Consider the following 9,929-nt stretch of genomic DNA (forward strand, 5'->3'; position numbering starts at 1 on the left):
CACCCTATGAATGTGCCTAACACCCTATGAATGGGCCTAACACCCTATGAATGTGTCTAACACCCTATGAATGGGTCTAACACCCTATGAATGGGTCTAACACCCTATGAATGGGTCTAACACCCTATGAATGGGCCTAACACCCTATGAATGGGTTTAACACCCTATGAATGGGTTTAACACCCTATGAATGGGTCTAACACCCTATGAATGTGCCTAACACCCTATGAATGGGTCTAACACCCTATGAATGGGCCTAACACCCTATGAATGGGTCTAACACCCTATGAATGGGCCTAACACCCTATGAATGTGTCTAACACCCTATGAATGGGTCTAACACCCTATGAATGGGTCTAACACCCTATGAATGGGTCTAACACCCTATGAATGGGCCTAACACCCTATGAATGGGTTTAACACCCTATGAATGGGTTTAACACCCTATGAATGGGTCTAACACCCTATGAATGTGCCTAACACCCTATGAATGGGTCTAACACCCTATGAATGGGCCTAACACCCTATGAATGGGTCTAACACCCTATGAATGGGCCTAACACCCTATGAATGGGTCTAACACCCTATTCACACACACACACACACACACACACACACACACACACACACACACACACACACACACACACACACACACACACACACACACACACACACTCAGACTTTACCTTTTGTGTCCACAGGAATGTGTATAAGGACTACCGTCAGCTGGAGTTGGCCTGCGAGACTCAGGACGACATAGATGGGTGGAAGGCCTCCTTCCTTAGAGCCGGAGTGTATCCTGAACGCGTCACGGTACCACACACACACACACACAAACCTGTACATTTTCGTCAGTAACTCTGCCGGTCCAAAACATACAGTTTTGCTGATTGTGATGGTGGTTTGCTCTCACAGTACTAGTGGCGCCAGTCATCTAACATCTAACACCATCTCTCTTTCCCTCTCTTTCTTTCCCTCTCTCTCTTTCTCTCTTTCTCTTTCCCTCTCTCTCTTTCCCTCTCTCTCTTTCCCTCTCTCCCTTTCCCTCTCTCCCTTTCCCTCTCTCTCTTTCTCTCTCTTTCCCTCTCTCTCTTTCCCTCTCTCTCTTTCCCTCTCTCTCTTTCCCTCTCTCTCTTTCTCTCCCTCCGTCATTCTTTTCCTCAATATGTCCTTCATTGCTGTTGGACCCTATAGGAAAAGGAGGGCAAGGTATGTGCATTGTGTCGTGATGTCTATTCCAACTCTCCACCTATGCTCAAGCTAGCGTTGGCAATTTAATTTGATACTGATCTCTGATTGGCCCTAAAGATTTTGACAGGCACAGTCTCCTTTTTTGTCTCGCCTCATTGGTGCTGTTTCTAATCAACGGCCCAGTCATTCATCATTCGCACCAAACCAGGAAGTTCAAATGTCGCTCCCATCAGGGTTTTGCCATAGCTGTATTATACAACCATCTGATTGGAATAGGCTAAGCAAATGAAGGTATTATCATTGGGGCGTGAGCCAAGAGAAAGTGGTTCAGAAGGAGACACGTTGTCTCCAATGGCTCTCGGCTGAAAGCAGCCGCATGGTGAGCTAGCACCAGTAGTGTGTGTGTGTTGGCTCAGTTTGAGGTTGTTTCTCTTTAGCGCCAGTTCAGGACTATATAGTAGATGTAATTAATGATGTGTGATATTAAGGATTATTTCAATACGTTGTGTGATTAGAGCGATCACTTGTCTCCATTGTTCTCTTTCTCATCTCTCATTCACATATTTGTCTCTTTCTCCTTCTCCCTCTCCCCACCCCTCTCCTTTTGCCTCTCTCTCCTTCCCTCTACCTGTCCTCTCTCCCCCTCTTCTCATCCTCCAACCCCCCTCCCTGGCCTTGTCCTCCAGCAGAGTGAAAGTGGAGATGGAGAGAACGGCTCAGATAACTTCATGCACTCCATAGACCCCCAGCTGGAGAGGCAGGTGGAGACCATCCGCAACCTGGTGGACTCCTACATGGCCATTGTCAACAAGACCATCAGGGACCTCATGCCCAAGACCATCATGTACCTCATGATCAACAACGTGAGTCCCCATTGGTCGCTTTCGCTTGTGGTGTCGTAATCTTCTGTAGGGCCAGCGGATTCTCATCCTTGTCTTTGAATCTGTGTCTGGTTGGTTTAGACTTTGGAAACCAGCTGGCCTGTGAAATCTTTAACCAATCAGTGACAAGAATGGGTCAATTAAGTGCAAGGGAGGAAGAAAAACCTCTCATCTCCACAGCCACTTTTTCCTAGGTTATTGTTGTAAAGAAAAACGTACATCTCCAACTCCCCCCATTCCTCACCTTTACCCTCCCTCTCTCTTCCCCTTCCTCCACACAGACCAAGGAGTTCATCAACGCGGAGCTGCTGGCCAACCTGTACCACTCTGGGGACCAGAACAGCCTGATGGAGGAGTCCCAGGAGCAGGCCCATCACCGCGACGAGATGCTCCGCATGTACCATGCCCTGAGGGAGGCCCTAAACATCATCGGAGACATCAGCACTACCACTGTCACCACCGCCATGCCGCCGCCTGTAGACGACTCCTGGCTGAGGCCGGGGGGAAACAACTCTGGGGGCAGGTACGAATGGAGGTAGAGAGGGAGGAAACGAGAGGATGGGAATGAGGGACAATTATATGGGTGATGGTATGGATGGATGTGGGAAGGAAGAGGAAGGAGGGGATGGAAGGAGGACAACAGCTCTGAGTAAAAGGTATGGATGGAAGGAGGACAACAGCTCTGAGTAAAATGTATGGATGGAAGGAGAGGGGTAATAAGGGAATAGAAGAGAGTGGGGAGTAAAGGATGAGGGGAGTAAGACTGATGCTGTGGCCTCCCCTGCTGGTGTGAAAGAGAACTGCCTGTCGAAGCACTCAGCCTCTCTCTCTCTCCCCCTCCCCCCTCAGGTCCCCAGCCAGCAGTCCCACTCCGAACAGAAGGGCTCCCCCAGGTCCCCCTGGTCGCCCTGTCTCCCGTGGCTCAGCCCCTGGCCTCCCTCCTGGCCCCCCTGTCCCCTCTCGCCCAGGGGCCTCCCCGGACCCTTTCGGTGGTCCCCCCCCATCAGTCCCCTCCCGGCCTAACCGCGCACCCCCCGGTGTGCCCAGGTGAGTGAAACCAAACCCAAACGTTACATCTCAACGCAAAAAGTCCCCAAGCGTGTGACACAACGTGTGACACTACACTAGGTCCTACAGGGAGACAGACAAGCCAATGAGGTTGCGTAAGTGATATACTATGAGAGTGGTGATGATGATGGTGATGATGATGAAATCACATCTAAGCTGAAGTGTCAATGCTCTCTGTTGCTAAGGGGGATGTGAAGACGCCAGGAGGATGGATGGAGGTAAATGAGAGGGGAGAGATCTTGGTGTGATAGAGGACAGAGCCAGATAGACAGAGGTTCAGAGGGTGCTGAAAGCTAGAGAACAGATGGGAGGCAGAGGTAGGATGGATGAGAGACATGTCATAGATGGACCCTTCCAGAAGCCCAGCTCCTGTAGTAAAACATCGCCACACACACACCTCACATATCTTTGACTTAGGTTGTTGTACTGATTTACATTGCTAACTGCCAAGAAGGTTTCAGGCGCTACTGACTTACATTTCCTACACACTACTAGAACCTCCCAGGAACTAACGGCTTTAATTGCATTTACTATTAGTGGTACAGCTGTGCCTTGACTTAAGGCCACATGTTCTCATCATTCCCCTAGCCCTCACCAGTAGCCCCTCACTAGTAGTCTAGTGGCCTCCTCTGTGGTTGAGTCCTTTGCTAGAATATAGTTTTGTACTAGAGAACTATCCTATATCCCCCTCTCCCAACCTTGGTCTTTATAGTTTAGGAATGGTGTCTCTTATCTATCCTATCTCCATGTAGGAAATAAACAGAGAGAGAAAGAGAGGGCAGGATGAGAGCGAGAATGAGAGCGAGCGTTTTACATTTTCGTTCTCTGTTAAACTGCCTCCGCACTGCTAACGTTTGCCTTGTGCTTGCCTGTGGTTGTGAGCTAATGGACACTGTACTGATCTGATGTGAACTCACGGTCAGGGCAGCAGCTTGCCTTACTTCGGGAGACACACACATTGCCTGACACTGCTCTTGCTCACACACACCTTCAAACGTCTAAATAACCCTCAAACAAGGGCTCTAAAGCAGCCGTGTTAAAACCAATCACCCCAGATAACTTTCAAATAATGCTCCAAATCTGATTGGTCCAATGGGGAGAGCAGAGCCTTGTCATGTGACGTGGGTCTCTCCTGCACTGTAACCTGTATGTGTTTGTTTGCATTCCTCTTCCTGTCCATCTCCTTCACCACACCTCTATCCCACCGTTGACTATGGTTCCTCTTTCAGAATCACTATCAGTGACCAATGAGGACTAACGCTTCTGGTACGTTTGGTACTAATCACTGTCATCATCTTCATCCTCCTCTTCCTCATGCTGCTTTCTCTTAGATACCGTCACCTCACTGCATGCCCATCACGCTCTCCCTAACGCTCTCCCTAGCACTCCCTAATGCCTCTTTTAATAACATTGCATGGACAAGCACACACACAGATCGTTTGTGTCACTGTGTGAGCCTTGTTGGTTTTGTTATTGTCTGCTGAAGTCAAGTTTCTTTTTCTAGTTTGGGAGAGGTTTGTGTCGATGAAAAAAGTCAGAGGATACCTCTAGATACGCACATGCATACACACACTCAGACACACACACACTCACACATACACATGCATATACACACACGTGCACGCACACACCTGACCGGAGCTGCTCGTTAGGGGTCAGAAGTCAAAGGCCATGGGTTTGTGTCAGTGTGGGCTCATGACATCTCACCCCGTCCCCAGTCCTGTCTCTGATTGTTTGGTGGCGTGACACATTGCTGTGCTATATTTATCCTGTCTAAATGTCAACATAGTATTCAATAGAGCTTAGGGATGCTGTCAGAGAAAGGCTATACTGTGGGTGGTAATAATGATTTGTAAAGGGTATGTTATGTCTAGTCTAACGTCTATCCAACTAGCTATTCTGGCGGTCATCATTTACCCTGCCTCCTATAGTTGAAATCTACTTTTTTAGCATTTATGCTAACTAGCCCCTCTTATGATAGTGAAGTAAAGATAGCATAGACTTGATGATCATGGCAGAACTACTATGGAGATTATACACGTGTTATGTACCCTTTGTAGCAGCTATCACACAGCTCGAGGGGTGAAATGCCACCCTCTGTTGCTCACGTTTTGCATGCTGATTGGGTTGAGAGAGGAGAATAATTATGGATGATAATATAGTGGAGCTATACTGCCCTCTTCTGGGCACCAAAACAACTGCCTGTCACCAATGGACACTATGTACACTGAACAAAAATATAAACGCAAAGTGCAACAATTTCAAAGATTTTACTGTCTTACACGTTGATCCAGGGCATCCCAAACATGCTCAATGGGTGACATGTCTTGTGAGTATGCAGGTCATGGAAGAACTGGGACATTTTCAGCTTCCAGGAATTGTGTACAGATCCTTGCAACATGAGGCTGTGCATGATCATACTGAAACATTGGGTGATGGCGGTGGATGAATGGCACAACAATGAGCCTCAGGATCTCGTCACAGCACCTATGTTCATTCAAATTGCCATCTATAAAATCAAATTGTGTTCGCTTAACTCCACTACCAGCATGGGGCACAATGTTGACATCAGCAAACCGTTTGCGTACACAACACCTTACACACTGTATTCCATCTGCAGTACAGTTAAAACTGGGACTCATCCATGAAGAGCACACTTCTCCAGCGTGCCAGTGGCCATCGAAGGTGAGCATTTGTTCACTGAAGTCGTTTACGACGCCGAACTGCAATCAGGTCAAGACCCTGGTGAGGAACGAGTACGGAGATGAGCTTCCCTAAGACGGCTTCTCACAGTTAGTGCAGAAATTCTACGGTTGTGCAAAACCACAGTTTCATCAGTTGTCCGGGTGGCTGGACCATACCACAGGTGAAGAAGCCGGATGTGGAGGTCCTGGGCTGGCATGGTTACACGTGGTCTGCGGTTGGAGGCGGCTTATGTTATAGAAATGTATATTTAATTCTCTGGCAACAGCTCCGGTGGACATTTCTGCAGTCAGCATGCCAGTTGCACGTTCCCTCAAAACGTGAGACATCTCTGGCATTGTGTTGTGTGACAAAACTGCACATTTTCGAGTGGCCTTTTGTTGTCCCCAGCACAAGGTGCACCTGTGTAATGATCATGCTGTTTAATCAGATTCTTGATTTGCCACACCTGTCAGGTGGATGGATTATCTTGGCAAGGAGAAATGCTCACTAACAGAGAAGTAAACAAATGTATGCACAACATTTGAGAGAAAAGCTTTTTGTACATATGGAACATTTCTGGGATCTTTTATTTCAGTTCATGGAACATGGGACCAACACTTTACATGTTGCATTTATATTTTTGTTGAGTCTATATACTGTATGCAGTATATTCCAAGATTCATGAAATCTGCAGGAATTATGTGTTTTAGTGTGTTAGCTGTATTCTCCCACATTGTCCCATACAAATGTGTGTGTGTGTGTGTGTGTGTGTGTGCGCGAGCGTAGTAGTATGTTAAGAGTGGCGTTGAGTTATACCGCTTGTGCGTAAGGGGGAGACACCCAGCCAGAGTGACAATCCTAACTCATCCCTGTCTTCACTTATATCTGTGTCCCTCTGTCCCTGTGTTTCTGTCTGTCCATCTATGTGTGTATCCATGGTCCTCTTGGCAGCCGAAGACCCCCGCCCTCACCAACCCACTAGACTACTGAGCCCCCTTCCCCTCCGACTCACCACCTACCCCACGGCAGAGAGACCAAGGACTGCAGAGCAACCTTCCTTACCTAGACCTGACCCTTCTTTCTCCTCTCCCTTCTCTACTAGATGACACAGTCACGTCACACACGCACAAACCCACAGACAGACAGACACATTGTAAACCCCGAATACAGAGAAATGCATTCACCCTCCACTGTATATTAAGGACCATTGTAGATAAGACTTCGAACACACTCAGACACACACATTTACATGTGTAAGTAGTCACACACTTAAACGGACAGGGCAGTGTATGCGTGGGTGGATTCAGCAAATATGGACGAGAGGGTTAAGGAACGCTATGCTGAAATATTTTTCTTTCTCACCCTCCCCTTCAGATGGCTATTTCTGGTTGCTGACTTTCTTTCTTCCTCTCATATCTGAATGATATTTTTTTCTCTGATAATTTGGGATATTGATAATGATCTTTTTTTGTTCTGGTTGACATGTTATTCTGTGTGTTGAATCTCTCTCGGGAGTAGATGCATTATCCATCTGTCTAGGAAAGTGGAGTGGATCAGAAGGGATAACTGCATCTGAACAACAGCTTTCTTTTTGTTGTCTTCTGCTATGATCATCATGATCCATACTGGTCCCTAAAGTCACAGGCTCGGAAAAACCTGACATAAATGGGCAAGGGCCCTTTTAGTCGGAAAAACACCCAAAGAGAAAATATATACCTTAATGGTACTGACTCATGTGTCACAATGTGGTATCTATCTCTGTGATTTCTATGTATTATTTATGATACACTGATTCATGTGTCCTATTATATCTAACATCACGACAGTGTTTCCTCGCCTCTGAGTTTGGGGACATTTTCTCTCGTTATGTTTCATTCACTTGTTCATCCTTCACTTAATCTGGCTTCATTATGTCCTCTTTCCTATCTGTTTCTACTTGACTCTTTTTATTGAATAGCGGTCCAAGCAAGGGTGGGCCCTCTCACCCGAGAGCCCCTTGCCTCCTTTTGACTCCTAGAAGCCCCCTTTTTTGCCCCTTGGGACCCCCTGACACCCATCTCTTCTCTAACACTCCCCCCTTTCCACCACTCAGCCCCTACATGTGAATCCACACTATCCTTCACACACCAATCAGAGATGTCAGCAGCTCTTCACAACAGTCTCCCTCAAAGTAAGGGTGGAGGGGGGAGCAAGAGAGAGGAAATAAATCAACGCGAACCCCGCCCTCTCGGAGTGGCCATACCATTCCTGTTCATGGATAGAAAAACAAAATATCTCTTCCTCCTCTTCAGTAGGACTGAGGGTGAGGAGAACATGTGGAACGTTCTGCATCTGTGTCCATGTCCTACCTTCAGTAGCCACCAGGCCTTGCGTCACTGTGAAGGCCCATTCTTATGTGATGTGATAACCATGATGATGATGTATTGCTGTGTCTGCAATGATACAACGATTGTTCAGGTGTTCAGACTGTGAACTGGTCACAGGAGGTTGGTGGCACCTTAATTGGGGAGGACGGGCAAGGACATGGTTTCCATGGGTTTGATGCCATTCCATTCGCTCCGTTGTTCACTATGAGCCGTCCTCCCCTCAGCAGCCTCCTGTGGATCTGGTGTAGATCGGTTTAAAATCCTCCTCGACCAGCTCCCTAAGGCACATTTGCCTTCTCTGTGCTTCAGTCTCTGTACTCCTGCCACGAGTGCTGGGGGGGTTGTGAACTAGAGGGTCTCCTGCTAAAACCTGTGGCCCAACGTTGAGCAGAGTCACCCGTCTGTCTCTTCTCCTCCTCTCCCACTTGTCAATGAACCACTTCCCCACTAGTGAAACTCAGTACCTTAGCGAGGCGGGATCTAAATAGAAAGTGCAATATGTTCTTATTGGACGGCTTAATGAGAGCTGTCCACCAATCACACCAGACTCAGAATAGATGCTCAGCCTGAGAGGAGGCAAGGAGACAGACAAGGCCCTAACGGTTCGTCGCAACACTGTCACATGGCATCCTTTCTCCTTTCCTCACAAGGAAAGCTCAAACATTGAAGTTGTTTTCAGGAAGACCATTTATAAGTGTTGCCAGTCCAAGATGAGATTTTTTTTGACCCTGTGTTTACAAAGAGCAGTGACCGTAACAGGAGAACGTGTGTTGAATATCATTGGAACTGTGTAATTAGTGTTGGGGCGGGGACACTGATTTTGGCATGGCTTATCAACTTTTTTCATTTTCTGTTCTTTCCTTTTTCCTTTCTTCCCTCTCTCAGTGGTCAAGGGGGTGAGTGAAGACATCAGGTTTAAAACCACCAACATCCCAATCAGTGATGGTCTATATACAGAAACCTATATACACACACACACACACCTACCTATACAGTGCACCTCTCCCGCTCCCATGTCACTCATGCGTTCCATTGCTGTTTGAGAGATGTGAGTTGACCCCCCTTTCCACCAGTGGACTCTGTAGTTTGTTGTATTTTTGACCCCGTTGGTAATAATAGTACATGGGCTCATTAACCTACCCACAAACCCCTGTTTCAGTATCCATATCGTACTCACCTCATACAAACCTACCCCTCTTCTCAACACCATTGAGTCTTAGCAACAGCCAATAAATAAAGCTATTATAAAATGAATTAAGAATACATTTTATCATGGACATATCTTACTTGTGTAATGTATCCTGTGTGGTGCATCGTCTGAAACTGTGTTCCAATTGTGTAGACGTTAGTTGACATTGTATGAATACTGAATATTAAATTATTACAAATAAGTGACTGAGTGTGGTGTACAATGAAACATGACAAAAATAAAGAAACAAACAAGTGAATAATGTTATATGAAATCCTTGGCTATGGATGTTGAGTATTGGCAGGGTGTTTGATTAGTAGTATGTAGAATAATTTGTCGCTTGTCTCTCGGTCTCTGTCCGGAGAGGAAATGGGGGGGGGGCAGAGTAAATATTTGTATTCTGTCCTGCTGTGACGACTTTGTCCTGTATCTTATCTTACTGCTGTCGGTGGAATGTGTCTGTCCAACAGGACTGCTTTGTCAAGACATTAAAAGTCAGCGTACTGTTACCAAAATGGTCTGAGTCTTTTGTCGAGGAATCTCACA

At 46.8% G+C, this 9,929-nt stretch overlaps 1 protein-coding gene across 1 annotated transcript in view; it reads left to right on the plus strand.

Annotated features, from left to right (window-relative positions):
* LOC109873598 (dynamin-1) overlaps positions 1-9,892 on the plus strand; it is a 110,851-nt gene extending 100,959 nt beyond the window's left edge. The window contains 6 exon segments of the mRNA XM_031808885.1: positions 705-816; positions 1,198-1,212; positions 1,881-2,057; positions 2,357-2,598; positions 2,925-3,122; positions 9,080-9,892. Coding sequence (XP_031664745.1) covers positions 705-816; positions 1,198-1,212; positions 1,881-2,057; positions 2,357-2,598; positions 2,925-3,122; positions 9,080-9,098 — 763 coding nt within the window. The 3' untranslated portion in view covers positions 9,099-9,892.
* The last annotated feature ends 37 nt before the right edge of the window (positions 9,893-9,929 follow it).

This window comes from Oncorhynchus kisutch, linkage group LG29, assembly GCF_002021735.2.
Source record: "Oncorhynchus kisutch isolate 150728-3 linkage group LG29, Okis_V2, whole genome shotgun sequence".
Taxonomy (NCBI): Eukaryota; Metazoa; Chordata; class Actinopteri; order Salmoniformes; family Salmonidae; genus Oncorhynchus; species Oncorhynchus kisutch.